At 50.4% G+C, this 19,086-nt stretch overlaps 1 protein-coding gene across 8 annotated transcripts; it reads left to right on the top strand.

The window, feature by feature from the left end:
• Positions 1-1,400: 1,400 nt before the first annotated feature.
• TCOF1 (treacle ribosome biogenesis factor 1) lies at positions 1,401-18,873 on the top strand. Of its 8 annotated transcripts, none has more exons than XM_085236351.1 (18): positions 1,401-1,584; positions 1,767-1,822; positions 3,592-3,734; positions 4,362-4,468; positions 4,595-4,931; positions 5,740-5,834; positions 6,303-6,527; positions 6,935-7,216; positions 10,957-11,134; positions 11,293-11,438; positions 13,281-13,454; positions 13,715-13,961; positions 14,210-14,295; positions 15,021-15,249; positions 15,570-16,133; positions 17,168-17,265; positions 17,788-17,824; positions 18,285-18,873. In XM_085236351.1, the coding sequence occupies exons 1-17, from the start codon at positions 1,474-1,476 to the stop codon at positions 17,818-17,820; spliced, it is 3,111 nt and encodes a 1,036-aa protein (XP_085092477.1). In that variant the 5' UTR covers positions 1,401-1,473; the 3' UTR covers positions 17,821-17,824; positions 18,285-18,873. The 8 variants fall into 8 exon arrangements, with proteins under 8 accessions (XP_085092477.1, XP_085092476.1, XP_085092474.1 ...); XM_085236348.1 differs by having other exon boundaries at positions 1,402-1,584; positions 17,785-17,824; XM_085236350.1 differs by having other exon boundaries at positions 17,788-18,873.
• Positions 18,874-19,086: the final 213 nt, after the last annotated feature.

The following is a 19,086-nucleotide window of genomic DNA, read 5'->3' as shown; positions in this document are numbered from 1 at the left end:
ATGCAGGGATAGAGGTAGAAGAGGTTGGGTTGGCTTTTCCATTTCCAGAGGCTCCTGAAGTCATCTTCTTTAGGCATTTGCTCCAGGCCGCATTAGCTGTACATGCTCTGCCCTGGTCAGTCTACCACGGGACACACACTTCAGGGCTTTCTGTCCCAGCATGCTTTCCTTACCTGTTTCTTCCCCTCCTTAGCTGGAGAATTGGGTCTCCAAAGCAGATGCTGGCTGATAAGCCTCATGCCTTTGTGCGAGGTTATCCCGGAGCAAGGGAATGCTGTCCTGGTCAGCCACAGCATCACCCTTGCAGGGATGCCACAGCCACATTTACAGTGAGCTTCAGTGACTGTCTGTGCTGGAGGAGGTCACCCCTAGAAATGCCTAGCCATGTCTGTGCTTCATTTACAGGAGCTGTAAACCTGCCACCTGGCTGGTGGCTTTATTGCTTTGGATGATGCTGGTGTCAAAGAAATTTGGTGCTGGAGCCAATTGGAACACAGTCAGTTTTATATTTAATCTTTGCTATAAACGCAAATAAAGGTTCTGTATTTTGAGTGAGTGACAGACAAGCCACGGTCATTATTAAACCTTCTAAAAATAAACCTCTGCTGAAGTGACAGGAGCCAGATTTTTCCTGGAAAGTTATCAGCATGGGGAGGGGGGTAACAGGGCAGCCCTTCTGCCATGCAGCCTGCCTCCAACAGCTGCACTGTGTCAGGAGCTCCTTCTTCTCATTGTTTGCTTTGTTTTGCCCCCAGAATGCCTGAGCAGATCCTTGCAGCAGCTTCATGTCTATCCAACAGTAAATCACTCCAGAGCAGTGAGGCCTCTGTCCCCACAAGAGGAAAATTTAGTGGCTGTTGCTGAAATAATCACTGCCTCGTTGGTTATCAGCCCGTCCTCGTTGTGGGAGGTGTCTGATCCCTGCTGGAATGCAGCAATGTAAGAAGCATCAGTATGTATCCCGCATATCTCTTGAGCTCCCCGGGCCCAGATGGTGCCTGGGTTTGGTGCCTGGGTTTGCCTCCTGGGCACAGCTCTGTTTGCCCCAGAGGTTCCCCCTCAGCCTGGAGCTGGCTGGAGCTCCTCAGGAGAGGCTTGGTGCCTGGTTTGGGTCCCCCTCAGCCAGCCCAGTTCGCTTCTGGGTTTGGCTTCAGGTCTCAGCTACGCTTCCTGCCCTGCATCGGGTGCCATCACGGCTTCCCAGGGCTACCCCACTCAACTCAGTGGCCACAGTGGGCAAGACACAACTCAATACCAAACTCAACGCACCCCAACCCCAACCTCAGCTCTAAATCCAGATCCAACATCGACGCAACCCAACCCCAACGTAACTCAACTCGCACCCCACAGCATCCCAACCCCAGCAGCCACTTCCGGCACTACATTTCCCAGGAGGCCGCGCGGCCGGAAGCGGACGTGACGTCGCTCAGCGCGGCACGCGGCGCCCGGGGCAGCGCGGAGCTGGGTCGCGCCATGGCGGCGGAGGGCCGCGGGCGACGGGAGCTGCTGGCCCTCATCCACCAGCACCTCGTGCGCGCCGGCTACGCGCGGGCAGCCCGCGAACTGCAGGCGCAGCTCGGACAGGTAAAGGGGCCGGGCCGGCTTCGATTGGGCTGCGCTCGCCGTGGGCCCGAGGGGCGGCGCGGTGCGATGCGGGGCTCGCGCGGGTAGGGCCGGGCTCACGGGCGGGGTTCGCGTGGCCCGGTGCGGCATCGTGGGGTGCCGGGAGCAGAACCGGAGGCTGACGCGTGTTCTTTGCCCCTCAGAAGCTGCTCCCGTCCCTGGCGACGTCGCTGGAGGAGATCTTCACGCACTGGGAGAAGTGAGTGGGGAGGGACGGGGCCGGGCCGGGGGACACGTGTGTCCGTGATGTGCGGGGCTTCCCCTTTGTGTGGTGGCTGTGCTCGGCAGCCTTCCTCCTGCCCTGGTTTCACGTGGGAACGATCGCTTTTTATTAATGTTTCCTTAGCTTAGGGATCAGTTGTTGCTTAGTTTTGAGATGCTGTTGACGCTGGGATTAGAGGCATGCTTTGCTTTCCCCGTCTCTGTTTCAGTTTCCTTACCAAGCCACGTGCTTTATGCACGCATACTGGCTGCAGCCAGAGTGAGCTGCACGTGGAGAATGGGCAGAGACTCTCAGTGCCCTAAGCAAAGCACAGGTAGCATGTCTACCAGAAAGGATCTTAGAATCGTTTGAGTTGGAAGGGACCCTTAATGACCAACTGATCCAACTCCCTCGCAGTGAAACAGGGATACCCACAGCTCCATCATGTTGCTCAGAGCTTGATCCAGTCTGACACAGAATGTCTCCAGGGGTGGGACATCCACCGCCTCCGGGCAGCAAAGGATCTCCTGCTCCCAGCCAGCCCTTTCATGCCCGTACTTGTCCATCCCCACTGTGCGACTTCCCACATCGTTATCCCGCTGAGTGCTCCCTGTGAACATCTGCAGCACGAAGCCTCCAGCTGTGTGCAGTGAGATATTATTTGTTCTCACCCTCTGCACTTTGATGCAGAGCCTGGTGGAAGCTGCAGGGCTGGGGAAGCGGGGTGTCAGTGCAGCTGGGTCTCAGTGCCTGTGCTGAGAAGGGCTTGAGTGAAAGCATTCCCTTGGCTTTGCCCCAGCCCTGGGAAGCAAGGGTTTGCTGAAGAGGTGTCTCCCGCTAGGACTCCTCATGCCTTAGTGCCTTGGTCTTGTTCTTGCAAGAGCAGGAGAAAGCTGGATCTAGATAAGAATGGAGTAGTGTAAGAACCAGGCTTTTACAGTTCCTTCCTCCATCAAAATTTTGCTTTCTTGGGTGTTGATGCCAACCTTCTTCTGTGCCTGTTGTCCTATTATACTTTTAAGCCCAAGGGATGACAGGGCACTCACACTGACTGATTCCTTGTTCTCTGGTGTCACCCTTACCTTCTGATTCCACACCACAAGTATGTCTTTTATTCCTTGCCTGCCCTTGCTATGTCTTCTACATGAGGGATATGTTGACTTGTGATTTAATTTATCCAAAAAGCGTCCTGCTTGGCTCAAATGCACTTGTCTGGATGAGCTGTGATCCTCTAGTCTTGTCACTTCATAGGCTAGAAAATACCTTTCTTCAGACTGTGCTGCAGCTCCTTCCCATCTGACTGAGACCATTCTTGGTGCTGCATTCCAGAAACTCTTTCGAAGTGATCCTAGTAGCTGGAATTTGCAGTTTTTTAGGAGCAGCCTTCCTGCTGGACTGTATTTGTTATAGGGGGATGCTGGGTGGGTGAGGGAGGCTGCAGAGGTGCTGAAGTGGTGGGAATGCTGGACAGGTTCAGCCCTGGGTGCAGAAGGAGCACATGCAGCCCTCAAAGGCTGCTGCAAGATGAGCACCTGCATGCGATGTATGGAACGCCTGGTCACACATGGCAAATTCTTGGAGTAATTTCTGTTGTATTACCAGCTGCCAACAAATTGGCTAGGCATTCCTTCCCTCCTTGGGAGCTGTAGAAGAATGACACTTATTTGTCCTCAGGCTTAGGCCTGGCCTGAGAGTGGATGATGTTAAATTTTTCTATTTGTTCTTCGTATTTCCCTTTTTTCTGACACAAAATCCATTCCCCTTAGAACTCCTTCGAAGGCCAGGAGAAGAAAGCTGCGTGATGAGGAGGCAGCCATCCCAGAAAAGATTAGAGTTCCTGATCCTGTGAGCAGCTCTGAAAGCTCAGAGAAAGAAGAGGATGATAAAGAGAAGACGAAAACTGGAAATGGTAAGAGCCTGTAAACTCCCTGAATTTCACAGTAATAGCGAGGGGTTGTGTGGAGCAGTTCAGTTTGCTTGGCTAGAGAGAATGCTTGAAAATCAATGGCTATTCCCTCATGCTCCTAGGACAACAGATTTATCAAATTTATCAGATTTAGCTCATGTAGAGTTGTATGCTGGGGCTAACAAAAACCTTTTATGATTCATTGGGGAGGGAAGGGATTGGGTATTGTAGCTTGGGTGAAACCTTGGGAAATAAACCCCAGCTGTCTGCTTGGCTGGTAAAGAAAGGTATTTTCACAGATGAGGGAAGGACCTTTTTGTTTGGTCTGGACAGCCCTTGTACTGTTGATGTGGGAGGCATTGGCTTGTGCAGCCCAACAAAAGCCCATATGCCTAAGGTGTTTTAGTTCAATCTCATCTGCTGTAATACATCCCCTGGAAATGTGCAGATCCTGTCTTGGCTGTGGTGAGGAGTATGGGGTAGAAGCAAGGCACCTACGTGTTGTATGAGTAGTGGCTGTGGAGCTGAGGCAAGTGTAAAGATGGGCCTTGCCCTGCCTGCCTTTGCAGACCAGGGACTGTTTGGATGTGAGAAGGTCTGTCTTAATTTCTTTGTCTCTCTCCTGTGCAGTAACCAGCATTTCCCCAGTCACAAACTCAGCAGTGAATGTAGAAAGCAGCGAAGATGACGACTCCTCATCAGAAGAGGAAACGCCAAGTGGAAAAGGTGCAATTACGGTAAGGAGATACTGTCTCCTAAGTGTTAGGACTTGTCCAGATGCAGAATTGCTGCTTGAGGTAATGCTGTGTCCAGTTTAGCCCCTCATTTTTCTATAGACTTCTAATTTCTTTTGTTTTCTGTAGGTGACACCAGCTGTAGCGAGTGGCAAAGCTGCCAACTCCTTGCATTCTCCTATCAAACCCACTGCTCCAGGCGCTAAAGTAGCAGTGCCCTCTGCTGCAAACAAAACTGTGCTCTCAAATAAGCAGCAGCCCAGTGCATCAGTTGTGACCCCAACCAAGGCTGGGCAGAAACTGCCTGGTCCTGGGAAACCTGGACAAGCTGTAGCAGCCGCGAGCCAAGCAGTACAAAGCAAAGCTCCAGTAATGACCAAAGCACCAGAAAGCTGCAGCAGCAGCTCATCAGAGAGTGAGGAGGAAAAGGAGACACCAACTGTGAAGGCCTCAGCCCCCAAAGTGGGTAAGGAGCCTGCAGGGCAGAGTGAATGCATGTGTTGTGCTCTGGCTTCACTACAGATCAGACCCCAGCCATACCATCAGCATGTTGCTTTCAGTTCCCTTGCTGGAAAGCTCAAAGCAGTTGCTCCTGGGGAGACTGCAAGAATACTGCAAAGCAGGCAGCTCTGGAGTTCTGTGGGATGAATCCAGCATGTGTGCTTCCATTTTGAGTAGCAGATGTTGTGCTAAGGAGTCCGTCTGCATCTCTGTCAGCATTGTGCTCTACAGGGCTGGAGATGAATGTAGCATATCTGAACAAGATGCAGCACTAATGCTGTAGACATTTTCACCTTTCTAGACAGGCACTTCAGCATCTTTGGTTGCTACTGCAAAGTGATTATTTTAGGGTATTTTCTTGTCTTTAGGGGAATCTCTTTTACTTTGTTGGGGGTGAGGAATGTGTTGCAAAAGCTCTTCAAATGGTCCTTCTCTTGTCTCTTTTTCAGAGGAGGTTCAACCAGGCTAGGGTGCCCGTGCAGGGAGCTGTGTGTAGCTGGACGACTCCCTGCATGATCAGAGAAAAGTCAGAAAGGGATTTCTCATCTGCCTGTACTTGGGGGAGTTGTATTTGTGGGTAGATGTTTGCCTGGAAAAGCAGTTCCTAGCAGGCAACTGATGCTTTTGGAAAGACTAGGCACTCTTCCCTGCAAATCCCATTAGTCTCTCACTGCTGCTTGTTTTGTTTTCCTGACTTCAAAAGCTGCATTAGCATCATGCTCAGGGAGCTGAGAGCAGGCAGCAGCTGTGTCATCTCCTTTCTCATGTTTCAGAGCTGAAGCAGGCAGCTGGGGAAGCTGAGAGCAGCAGTGAGGAATCAAGTGATGAGACATCATCTGAGGAGGAGCTTGCGACCACAGCAGTCCAGGTAACCTCTCAGAGTCTTTGTCCCCAAGAAATCACTTTCCTTCTCTTGAAAGGGAGAGAAACTGCTGCAGTGCTCAGTTCTCTGAGAACATCCTTTTCATCCCTGGATGCATAAAATCCCCAAATCCAAGGCCACAGAAACATGCTGCGTAGCTGAGAGCTCCACTAACCTCTGCCAGCAGCAAATGCTTCATTCCAATTCCTCCCAGTGCCTGAAGTGGAAGGAGATTCTTTGATCTGTAGGAAGTGATTAAACATAACTGTACAGGTGCCACTTGCAGAAGGAGGGCAGGTTGGCCAGGCTGTTACGGACAAGTGGCTTGCTTCAGGTGCTTGGAGTCTGAACGAGCCTTTCCTGGTAAAAGGCAGTGTGGTGGCCTTGCTTAATACTGATTTCTGCAATTATGACAGAGCCAATTTCTTCTCTCCTAAATGTGTAAGATTCTCCTTTTCTTCCTCCTGTTCCCAGGCAAAACCAGCTGTTAAAGCAGTGCAGGTTAATTCAACGCCTGTTAAGAGTGCACCTGCTACTTCAGTGTCCACCAAGAAGAGCACAGTGAAGCAAAAAGCAGGGACACCAAACCAGACCAAGCATGGCTCTGTAACGGTTCCAGTGGCTGCAAAGCCTGATGACACCTCAGAGAGCAGCGACTCATCAGACAGTGGAAATGAGGAGCCTCCATCAGTAACCCAGGTGCATCTGTCTGACACTGTCCTTGCATGCCTCTCCAAGGCTGGGAATTGCCATGGTTGGATTTGTCTTTCAGCTATAAATTACAATAAATGGCATATGATTTGGCAAACTGTAGCGCAGCTTAGCTTCCTTCCTGTGGAGAGATCTCCAACTTACGTCGGTAGAGGTGACTGGTAATATCAGAAGGCTGGTGAAGAATGTCTGGTCTTATTTCCTTATCTTGGGAAACTGTCCCCAGGCAGCTGGGTGAAAGGATTCCTTGTCTCTTCTTCCAGTTGCTGATCTTCCTTCAGCATTTGTCTATCCCAGGGGGCTCTGAAATCTTTCTTTGATTACAGTCTGAGGAAATTAATTATGCAACCATGGAATTTGCCTTCTTTCACACTGTCCTTTCTTGTCTTGTCCAGTCAAAGCCATCTTTAAAAACCTCCCAAGCCATCCTATCCCCAGTGAAAACCACACCAGCAGCATCACTCTCCAGCAAAGCAGCTCCAGCAAAAACACTTCCACTGTCCCAAGGGAAGACAGCACCAAAAACAGCACCAAAAACAGCAGTGCTAAAGCAAGCTAAAGCCACGCCAGGAAGGACTGCTGCTCCTGCAAAGCCAGCTGAAAGTACAAACCTGGCGAAGAGCAGTGACTCTTCAGGCAGTGAAGAGGAGGATCTGCCTGTGCCTGTCAGCCAGAAGGTGGGTGATAGTGCATTCAGCTCTCTCACATGGGCTGCACAAAACAATCGTTCAGCCATTAAATGCTACCACTGTCAGTTCAGGCTGATTGTTAGACTTGCTAATCTTGAAGGTCTTTTCCAACATAAATGATTGTATGATTCCTAAGGATTCTCAGGGTCTTCCATGAGGGACACCATTGCAAGAACTGTTGGAAAACACAAGCTCAGCTGAGGAGCAGTGTCCCAGCAGCAGCATCTGTGTGTAGGGAATAGATGCCAAGTTCCACTTGTGAACTAGTCTGATTCTGACTGATTCATTACAATTGTGCCTTCCCCCTCTGGAGTGGGCCTTGTGAGGGGTTGTCAATGGTTTGGTCTTGCTTGATTCTCCTGTACTGTGCAGTAGTTTAGAGCTCTCTCTCAGGAGCACTCAGACTAAAGGCAAATCCCTTTACAAAAGCAGCCTCAATTGTGAGAGCATCCTCAAGTCCATAGTATGGATTCTCGCTGCATTGACTCTGAGCTGCAGAGCCTTTTGGAAAGTGCCCTGAAAACAATGTTTTGGAGATGGTAGTTATTATCTGCTGGGGAGGAAGGGAACCCGGAGGCAGAGCCTCACGTGTCCTTGCAAGGAGGCTCTTTGTCAACACGTCCTTTCAGTATTGACAGGCAGGAGCCAGAGAGGCTCTGCATTTTTTGTCTTTATAGCCTTGGTCTGCTGAGGTGGGTGGAGGGGGATGCTTCTTTTAACAGGTGGCTCTGTGCTGCTCTCTTCCTGCATTATTATACATAAAGATTCAGCTTTGGGTGGCAGGAGCAGTTATCCTGATAGCTAGGTGTCTAATCAATGAATATACAGATGTTATAACGGTGAAATAAACAAGACAGTTTGGCTAAGCAGTTATTATACCAAAAAGATAATAAGTAAGAGTGCTTACCCTTGTCCTGGGCTTGCTGTAAAACTCCAAAGGTGGGACCTCCAGAAAGAGATCCTTCCCCACTCGTAGTCAGCTCTTAAATGGGTCTAGGAGAGGTGCAGCCAGGCTCCACCCCTTCCAGCAGCACAGGTGAATTGCCTTCACCTGTGTTCCCAGGTCTGACTCATTGCTCACCTCAGGTGATCAATCAGAGGTTCAGGCCATGATTCAGCAGTTCTCATCCACTGGGCTATGAAGGATTCACTGTAAAACTATTGAGACTCATCCATTCTAGAAGGGTTGCAGTTGAAGGACATACTGGGGTGGGTTTATCTTCCCACCGTGTTGGATTGAAGCTGGCAGCAGCAAGTAGCTGTCTTGCCAGTGGCTGTTTAACCACTTCAGCATCTTCCCTCTTGCAAAGTGGCAATTACCCTTCACTAAATGTAGTTAGCAAAGAAGAGCTTGTCATCAAGGGAGCTCTATTTTTGCCAAACAGCCTGTTTCTTCTTGTGTTAGTAGCCTGAAGACAGGGACCTTAAGTGAAGCCTGAAGATTAAACCATTAGGCTTAGCTGTGTCCACAGTCCTGTCCTCCCAGTCAAACTCTTAGCTCATCCTCACCATCTGCTAGTTGGGCATATGCTAACCACTGACTTGCTGTATCCTGCAACTTCCTCTGGCTTCTGTGCAAGATCCAAACAGATACAGAGCGTTGGAAGCTGCTTCATCTTTCCCTGTGGGGGTGGATTAGCACAATTAAAATGAACATCATGCCTAAATTGAACTGCTTAATTGGTATGTTTACCCCTGAAGACTCAGGAATATTTAGTCAAAGAAGTTGACAAGGTGTTTGCTTATTTTTGGAGGGGAGGTTGGTGGTGGGGGGACGGAACAGATTGACCTTAAAGACTCAATGAGCTGCCTTTCTTTTGGAAATGTCAGCTCTGCTCTGCTTTCCTCTCTTCTTAACGTTGTGGGCCAAAGATGGCACAGAAGCCCACTGTGGACAGGCTTCTGTTTCTGCTTAGCAGGACGGGGTGTGAGCTGCAGAAAGAGACATGCTGGGAACTTGTGTCATTCCTGAACATCCCAAAGAAACCTACACGGACTGTGCCGGTGGACGTTGTGTCTGCAAGTTTTTGTCTTAGACTGCAGGTCTTGTGGAGAGAGGCCAGATCTCCCATGAGATGGAAAGTCTTTCCCTCTCCCCCCCCGAATCCTGTCCCTATGCTCACTTGCAGATGGCAGTACTCCCTTCACTGTGTCGTGACACAGCTGAGCTATTGATTTCAGTCCTGATACGCTGGTGGCACTTCTATGGTGGAATGTGATTGTTACAGTTTGCTCATTGCACGTGGCTTGGTGTTGCTTCCCCCTCTTGTCATGCAGCGCTGCATGATGCAAATGGACCCAGTGGAGTGACAGATGGGTTGTGCAGGAGCTGAGTCATCACTCGTACTGATCCACAGGCAGCTCCTGGTTTGGGGACTGAAGAAGGAGCAGGAAAAATTATTTCCTCTTGAGTTATTTTCCTCCTCTCTGAGTTACTGCGGTACCTGTGACTCTAAGCTGTCAGAACCCCCCTGCCTGTGTTACTCTGCTCAGCCACGCTGCTGGCCTGATTCTGTCTGGAGCCATGCCATGGGACGTGGTGGCCGTCAGCCATCTGGCAGTGACCAGGATCAGGTGGATGGAGGGACCTTGGCTTCTGCCCAGGAATATGTGAGGAATCCCAAGGCTGTATAAAGGCTTATGGTGGTTTCTCTGTGGATGCTGTGTTTGTTCTGTGCCAGGATTCCTCCATTTAGTTCTTCCACAGGTCTTTTCCAATCTCTTCTGAAGTTAGAAAGCAAAGCAACCCTCCTGCTGTGCATCCCAGCAATGGGGTAAGCCAGTTCTGGTGCTTTGAAGGTCTTAAAAGGGAGCAACCGGGGTTTGATCTCGATAGATTTTTGCCTTGCACAGCACTGCCTGGGAAGGAAAGGGAATGGAGCTGATGCATTCATGTAGACCATGTGAATTCTAGTGCTGTCTTCAAGCACTTCTCTCTTCAGCACTGCAAATCTGGCCTCTCTCCTGGAGATAGTGACTCACTGGAATCAAAACAAAACAGACAAGTGAGGTTTGCTGCCCCCCCCCTCCAAGTGCTTTTGGAGGTTTCTGTTTCTCTAAGCAGAGTCAAAATGTGCTTGGCTTGTTCCGAGTGCTGTTCTGTAATGGGGTAAACATGCAGATGCTGTTGTCTGTTTAGTGTTTGGCTTGGAGATGATAAACACTGCCCCAGTGGCAGCCCTCGGTGGGGCTGTGCCAGGAAGCACGACAGGATCCGTCCTCCTGTGAGGCGGCTGGGCTGCTGCTCTCGGCTGCTGGCCGTGGCTGGTGGAGGGTTGAGAGCAGGCAGGGCTGGGTTTGCAGCATTGCAGGATTGGGAAATGGGGATGGCAGGGGCTGTGCAGCAGGGCAGGAGTCTGTCTTACCCTCTTGCAGCAGACCCCGAGGCACGGCACCGAGCGGTCTGTCAGCATGCGGGCTGAATGGGGGCTGCCTGCCCTGGAAAGCGTGATGCTGCTCTTTGGCAGAACAGCCCAAAGATGAGCGATGAGCGGAGTAAACCGAGTGGGTGCAGAGCACTGTGAGCTTGGAGAATATCTGCGGGTGGTGCAGCTACCAGATCTCTCAGCAGGCACTCTCCCTCTGTCACTGCTAGCCTTCAGCAGTGTGCAGGAGGGATGTCTGCAGCCTTTTGCCCAAGCTGTGAGAGTACATCCCAGTTGAGTAGCAGGGTTCTTTCTGTTGTACTAATACCATATTCCTGGGACTGTGTTTCTTTTTTTGTTCAGAGGTTACCAGAACAGCCTGGGTCCGTTCCCAGTCTGAGCCAGGCTGCTAAAGCCACGACTCCTCAGAAGGCAGTGGGAAGCACCTTGAAGAATGAGACCTCTGAAAGTGGAAGCAGCGACTCGTCTGACAGTGAGGAGGAGACTCCAGTGTCACAGACACGGCCTGCACTGCCTGCTGGTGAGTCTCTTGTTAGTGACCAGGATCCTTCATCCTCGTGGTTTCCTTTTCTACCCTGTAAATGGAACCGCCCAGCCTGTTGATGATAACTCTTGCTTTCCTTGGCTGTCCAGGACAACTCTTTCTCATAGTAACAATCTCACATGCCTTTTCTGCAGCGAAAAGCAATGCTGTGCCCCAGCCAACGAGTGTGAAGAAAGTAGCAGCACCCACGGCAGCCCCAGCCCCTCTTCTGAGTATGGACAGCAGTGATGACTCCAGTGAGGAGTCGGATTCTGATGAGGAAATAGTCCCTCCCACACAGGTAAAGAGCTGCTGACCTGCTGAGTGTGGGTGCTGAGGAGGTATCTCAGGACTGTCAAAGGTAGTTGAGTGGGTGCTGGATGGTGCAAAGAAGAGCCCTTTTCTCAGCTGGATCAGGGTTTCTTGGCAGCATCCCCGGGTCTCAGTGACCCCATCTCTGGATGTGCATTTTGGCAAGCTTAGTGTACGTGAGAGTAGTGAAGGGTGTGAATATTTTGGCAGGAACACAACTAGATGTGTGAGGCCAGAGCTCCTCTGGGTCTGTGTTCCTTTTGCCCTACTCCAGGGAGTTAAACAGACTGGAAAGGCAGCCAAGTCCTTGCAGGCAGAGTTTTTCCATGAGCTGGGTAGCTGGATTTCCCCCCGTTTCCTCCCAAACCCCTTGCAGGGGATGCAGCTGGAACTTTTTGCTGCTTATCATGCCTCAGTAGGCTGGACAGATCTGTGTTGAAGGGAGACACAGTGCACTTGCTGCCTCTCAGCCAGAGTCAGACCCCTACTTTTGAGAGTGGAAATGACCTCATATCTGTGCCAAAGGCACTCCTGAGTGTTCATGAAACCAATCCCAGCTCTCTCAGCTGAGTCTCTTCATGCCATGTCTCTCTCTCCATGCTATAGGGCCATAGCTGAGCTCTATGGGGGCTTGAACTGCTTCTGCATAAAGTTATTCTGGGTGTCTCTGCACTCCTTAAGCTTAAGCCCAAGAAAAATCCATGTGAGGAAGCTTTGACTGTGGAGTGTGGTTGTCATTCCTACATGATGGGGGCTTGCAAAGGAGCTGGAGCGGGGGTTGAGTGGCCAAGTGTACTTCTTGTCCTATTTGTCTACACATACATATCCCCTTGCTGGCCAGCACCCTTGCTGGGAAAGGGAGAAGAGCAGCATTCAAGAAAATCCTTCCCCATGTTGGCTATTGCTACGGCCAATGGAAAGGCTGCCTTCTATCCAACTGGTTGGCAAGCAGCCAGCCTGAGCGGTCCTTGATTAAAGCTTATTTATAAAACCAAGACTGTATAAAATAGTGCTGTTGCTGTAACTTGAGCTCTGTGCAAGACGGCTGAGAGCTCTCATCAGATTGGCAGTTCTCTGTATTGTGCAGCGTTGCCTTCTTTTCTGAAAGCCAGATGTTGTGTGAGAAATGTCAGCCCACAAAGACCCAGCTTGTCAGAGATGGTGAGAGGGAGGGCTGCTCACGTAGCCTTGTTTGTAACACAAACCAGGAGGCTGAGAGTTCCTTTGCTGCCCCTGCTACCTCCTGTGCTGTGTTTGTGTCTTGGACTTGATGTCAGTGTCTGATTTCCATGCCCGTGGCTCTTCTATTTTTAACCTCTCTTACCGTTAAGTTTGATGAGAGGCTTCAAGTGTGAGGAAACACAACTGCTTCTTGTTAATTTGCTCTTTAATCCGTGACTTGCTTGTGGACCTGAAGGCAGATTTGACCTGCAGTTGGTGTCCTTGCTTTATCTCTGTTGCTAATTAACCCTGAGTGTGTTATACCAGTATGTAAGAGAGTCCAGGTGCCTGCTCTGCAAAACAGAGTCTGCAGTAACAATCTTGCTAGTGCTGCCGTGGATAGATATCTCTGGTCTGCAGGCACACTGTACTCTGTCTGTGAGCCCTCTGTATGGTTGCTTTTTTGGCACTGAGCTAATGCAGTAGGCACACGCAGGGTGCTGGCCATGCATGAGAGCTCACAGTAGACAAAGCTGACCATGAGGAAAGCAGAATAAGAGCATTAGAGCTGTGCTGAAGATGAAGGAGGTAGCAGTGGATTGGTGTGTGCTTCTGTCTGTTTTCTCTCCAAGTTGTGCTCTATCCTATTTTTCTTTCATATCTATTTTAGACTCTATCCCAGCAGAACATCAAACCAACCAAGGTTTCAAGCACAGTGGCTGCCAAGGCTAATGCCACACCACCTTCAGGGAAGGGAATAAAAGCACCTCCTATCCCTCCAATTTCCAGAGTGTCTGAGAGCTCAAACAGTGATTCCTCAGAGAGCAGCACAGTGGTGGGAGAGGTAAAGACAGAGGAAATGAATGTGGGGAGCTTCCCTGGGGAGAGTGGGCAGAGAGGGTGAGTGAACTGGAGCTTGAGGCTGGTGCATTGTCCTCTTCTGCAGGAGAATGCTCAGGAAGGGGGAAGAATGCTCTATTAAAATAAAGAACCGCTGTTATTGCACTGATATTGCCAAGCCCAACTGTTCTAGGCTGCTTTGTCCAGTCATGGGCATGAGTAAATATTCCTTCTTCCATATGCATTTCGTCTTTCTCTCCTCAGATTGTTCCTCCTCCTTGCTTAAAGCAGACAGCTCCCACGGGGAAAGCTCCTCCAGCCAGCCCTGCTGCCCCGCAGGCTGCTTCCATCCTGAGAAGCCCTACTGCCAAGTCGAAGAAGCCAGGCCTGCAGCCAGCACAGGATGCCAGGCTGAGCCAGACTGCACTGCTCACCCAAGCAGAGGAGAGCTTGGACAGCAGCAGTTCCTCTGACAGTGACAAGGAGACACCCAAGCAGCCTCCCAAACCTGGTCAGTTCTCCCAAAAAGATGCTGTCAGTGCTGTGGGCCAGGCCAGGGTGGGACAGCTTTTTGTTCCCCTGTAGGAGGCATGTCTCCTTCACATTAGTGGTCGGAGAGTGATTTCTTCTCTCCAGCTCTGCAGAGGACTTTCCTTTGTAGGGAGAAGGCCTGTTGGTGGCAATCCTCATGTGCTGGGTATGTGAACTAGCCCTGAGTAAGCAGTGGTAGGTTTAATGGGATGAACTGTGCTTCTCCAGCAGGGATGCTGCAGAAACCAGGAGGGACTGAGCCAGATGACAGCTCCTCATCAGATTCCAGTGAGGATGAAGAGGCAGTATCACAGGTATTGTACCTGAGCAGGCTGTGGGATCCATCTTGCAGCTGACTCCTAAGTAGCAGAGAAAAGGTTGAGTTTTCCACCACAGCAAATGGAAAGCTAGGGTAGGTTTGCTAGCAGGAAAGTGTAGTGCTGTGAGCAGGGCTTTCTTGTGTGGGAAGGCACAGGCTTTGAAATCTGGAATGCTTCCCCAGGCAGCCGAGCCTTGGGTTCAGAGCTCATGATACCCTTCCCTGCAGATGGGAGGAGCTGATGCCTAGCAAGGGTTAAAACAGGAGAACCGGTGTGTAGTTCCAATAGCAACAGGATTTTTCCCTCTTTTTATTTGTAACTTAACCCCTGTCCAAGCCATTAAATTCCCTCTGTAAGTAATGTGCAGGGCGTGCAGCACATCTGCAGTGCATTAGCTGTGCGTGGGTGCACACTAATGGCCAGGAGCCTTCCCCAAGTCTGCTTTACTGGGTGAGAACAAAGGAGAGACCCTATCATCATCAGCTCTTAATGTTGCAAGCTCAGGGTCTGTCTGTGCTAGCTCCCTCTCCTGGCAGCCCTGCCTTGCCACGGTCTCTCTGCAGAGCTGACTGAACCATGCATTATCACTCTGCAGGTGGCCAAAGTGGGGCCCTTCACTTGGAGTATGGGGGCAATATCAACAGAGAGAGATCTATGTACCTGGTGCGAGGGATGCTGCTCTGCTGTGCTGTCTCCTCAGTGTGTCTGTGCTATTTCAGTCCCTCCTCACAGGTTATATGAGCCTCTCCAAGAGCCCAGCAGCACCTCACACACCAAAGACGGTCCCCCCCCAGCCTGTAGGCAATGCAGGGCAAGGGAAAGCAGCTGTGAATGCCAATAGCTCCCTCGCCAAAGTCTCCGTGAAAGCAACCCCAGCTGACAGCTCCAGCAGTGACAGCAGTGACTCTGACACAGACGTCGAGCAGGTGTCTGCAAACCACAAAGCAGGTGGGTCCTTTGGCAAGGCTGGGAATCTGCCTGGCAAGGGAGCAGAGCTGTGTTGGCTCAGGAGAGTGACCCTGGGACCAGGGCCCGTTCCCGTTGTGTCTCCACTGCAAAACACAGCGTGGGGTGCTGCTGCCGTCTGCTGGCTTAACCTGGCCATGACACAGCTATCTCTGCTGTAGCTGGGATGGCCAGCAGATTTTTGCTTTGGAGGGAGAACTGGGTGTTTGTCTTCAAACGTGTATTCCCCTCCTTTGCTAATTGTGGTGTGCGTAAGGAATGCTCCCAGAGTTGTCATCTCTCTCTTGTCACTTTTTCTGCAGAAAGCAAACCTCCTGTGGGCCAGGAAGCCACAGGAGCATCCAACAAAGAGAAGGAGGCAGGAAGAATTGATGCAAGTCATGCCAACCCCAAGCCTTCCCCGTTCAAGAAAGCCCTGGCTGCGAAAGAGAATGATGTTGAGGCCAAAGAGACGCAAGCAAACCCATTGCCATCTGCACTGCTTTCAACCCCGCAGCCAGAGGAGTCAAGTTTGGGGGGTAAAAGTGAGGTCACCACTGCTGCTGGAGTTCCTGCAGTGCAAACACCAGAAGGGTTGGAAAAGAAGAAGAAAAAAAAAGAGAAAAAAGAAAAGAAGGAAAAGAAGAAACCTTCCTCCACAGCAGACAAGGCTGTGAAAACATCTAAGAGCAAAGACAAAGAGAACAAAAAGCAGAAAGCATCTCAGAAACGGAAACGGCCAGGAGAGGATGGGGCTGTTGGACAGCCCAAGGAAAAGAAGCGGAAAGGACAAGCTAACGAAGAAGTGCCCAAAAAGAAGAAAAAGAAAGCAGCTGATGACCCAGAGAAGCTGCCAGACAGCAAGGAAAAGAAAAAATCAAGTAAAAGTAAGTTTCCATGTCGTGTGTGGCTGCATTTGCAGTAAGTTCTTGCAGCTGATGGGTGTTCAGTCTCTGTTGCAGGGCAGCCACCTTCCTATTAGCTTTGTCTCATTCCTTTCTGGCCCACTCAAAGCCAGTGCAAGATTTTTAACTCCCCACTTTAGTATTTTTTCTGCATTTTCAGTATCAGGTCATACTGCAAGCAGCCAGCTGGGCTCTCCTATCTCTGTCCCACATCCAGCACAGCACGAACCATGTAATACTTGCATTGATCCTTGCTGTTTGCAGAGCAAGCTGAGGTCCCTATGCAAATGTCATGGGATGACCTGTCTCATGGTTTTCTCCTTTCCTGGCCTTTACAAGGGCTGGAAGTATCCAACTCAGGACTGGCGGAGGGTTGAGGTGAGTCTGTGCTGAACTGCCTGAGTCCTCCTTGTGCACCTTGTGATGCCTGCCCGTCTGTGCTGGGCTAACACAAGGGGGTTTTTTTATCCTTTGCAGCTCAGAATCCATTTGCAAGTCATAGCTATTGTGGGCTTCTTCATGAGAGAGAAAGAAGATGGAATGGGTGGGCCAGGTCTGCTGGGCTTTCTGTTCTGCAGAGATGCACCCCTTCTTTTGGAGGAGACAGCCTTGTCTGTCAGCCTCTGTGTGGGCTGTTGCACAGACATGCACTGGAGCTTCTTGGTACAGTCGTGTTCAGCTGAAACTTGTGTCCATCTGGTGTTGCTAGCTCCCCTTGCTTTGGTTTCTGGCATGTGCTCAGCTGCTCCAGCACTGAAACAGTTCCTAAGGGTGGTTGGACAGCAGCAAGTGAGAAGGGCATCCAGCCTAATTCTGCCCGCACATGTGCAGGGATCAAACTACTCAGGCCTGAGGGTACTGGAGTGGGCATGGCTTCCTTGTGGCACAGCTCTGCTCTCACCCAGAGGTACTGCCATGGACTGAATGTGATCAGAAACTCACCAGGAATGCCTTCTCCTCAACCAAGAGCTCTTTATGTCCCCTCAGAGAGGTCATAGTTGACTTTTCTTTCCCAGAGAAAAAGACAGGAAAAGAAAAGAAGAACAAAAAGATGCCCTCAGAAGGGGAGTCGACAGCAGATAGCTTTGCTGAAGTTCACAAGAAGAAGAAGAAGGTATGTGGGAGACCTGGGGCAGGGTGCCATGGGGATACCATTCTGAGGAGCACTTGTAATGCTCATTCCTGCAGCGTGTGAGGCTGGAGGGGAACACAGCCGTGCCCTGGCCTTGCTGACAGTACAGAGCCTCAATACAAAAACCCTGACCTTTGTTTGTTTGGGATTGGGGTGGATTGAAAAAAGGCTTTTTCCTGTATCCCCCAGGGAAGATACTTTCCCTTAAAAGGAACAAACCCTGAGGCCCTTTTGTTTTCAGGGAGCTTGCCTGAGTAAGCGCTCTTCCTTCACTGTCTGTTCATCTAGCTGTTGTCAGAGGAACTGGAGCTCCTGAGGGCTTTGCAGGCTGTTGCATCCCATGCCAACGGCTAGGAAAGGGTGGCAGAGGGAGACAGAGGGTGTTCCTTGTCATCGATCTGTCCTTGGCATCTGAGGAGCATCTGTGGCTCTTGGCTCTGCTCGGAACTCCGTGTTTGTGATGCAGATACACTGATTTATTTTTTACCCTTTCCTTTTTAGAAGAAGAAAACAGCTGAGCCGGAAGGATTGTTGTGAGAAGGTACATGGCCCGTGGGAACTATCAGTTGGTACCTGTGAGCGGCGGTAACCTTGGCCAAATTCAGTGCTCCTGAGCCAGTCTTGGGAAGACATTGTGTCCTCTAACCACCCACTGTGTGAGGCAGCCTGGCCCTATATTAGAGAGCCAGGGAGTGGAACAGAATAAGGGAAGTCATACAGAAGCGTGCTGGCTTCTCTGGATGTTTGACCTCAACTCTTTAGCTGCTGAAATCCGGATGCCCAGCCTAGATGTTGCTGTCCTCTGTCACCAGCAGAGATAAGAGGCCTCTGGCAGTGTCTGTCTGTCCTGACTGACCACAGGGAGCTTGGAAAAGTCATGTGGATGAGCTGGTGAAGTTCTGGCCATCTGGAAGTGGACCAGATGAATCTGCCTCCACTCTGCTCAGCTGTACGGCTATTCTCTTCACTATCCCTAATTCTTTTAACTCCTTTCCCCAAAGGTACCGCATCCCTGTGATTAAGGATTTATGGGTGAAGATCAAACAGAAGAGTGGAAAAGGAAGCTCATCAGCAGAATTCCCACTTCTTTTTCTTTTATAAATAATAATTTATATCTTCTTTTAACTGTGACTTTTAGAGCAGAGTGATGTAACTTTCTGCCTCCTGTCCTGCTGGGGCCCAGAGCTGTGTTTATTGCCCTCCCTGACAGCTCATGTGCTGCACTAAGAACTGAACCGAGGGAGATGGTTTGACCAGAGAAGAGCAAGCGTGCAGAAACTGCTTTCCTCCTAGCTGACGCCCAGCCACCTTTTTTCCTCTTCACAGAGCTATATTTTTAAGAGAAACTTTTACTCTCTTTTTTCCTTCTGTGATTTGTGGTGTCAGACCTTTTACTACCTATGGAAGAGAGCTCTTTGGGTTTAGTTTTTATTCTAACAAACACTGACGGCAATAGTTATCGTGTCCCTGGAGTTGCACTGAACAGCTGTGTTCACAGCTGTTCTCAGTCAAGGCTGCATTTTTTTGTTTCTTTTTTTCCTTTTTTTTTTTTTTTTTAATGGAATACAGAATAAAAGAGGAACAGCGAGACTTTCCTTCAGCTGCATCTGAGGGACAGGGGTGAGAAGGCTTTGGGCTGGGGCTGAGCTGGCTGGGGACAGGAGCTGACTCCAGAGAATGCTGCAGGTAGGAGGGGAGTACCCAGCATCTAAACCAGGTTCTTGGGCACATTTTCAGCCCCTGGGGGAAACTGAATTGCTTTCTGCAGTGTCAGTGTTGAGGAAGAAGAGGGACCAGACCCTT

Source organism: Meleagris gallopavo, chromosome 15, assembly GCF_905368555.1.
Source record: "Meleagris gallopavo chromosome 15, MGAL_WU_HG_1.1, whole genome shotgun sequence".
In the NCBI taxonomy this organism is placed as follows: domain Eukaryota; kingdom Metazoa; phylum Chordata; class Aves; order Galliformes; family Phasianidae; genus Meleagris; species Meleagris gallopavo.
This window is presented reverse-complemented; position numbering and strand designations above follow the sequence as displayed.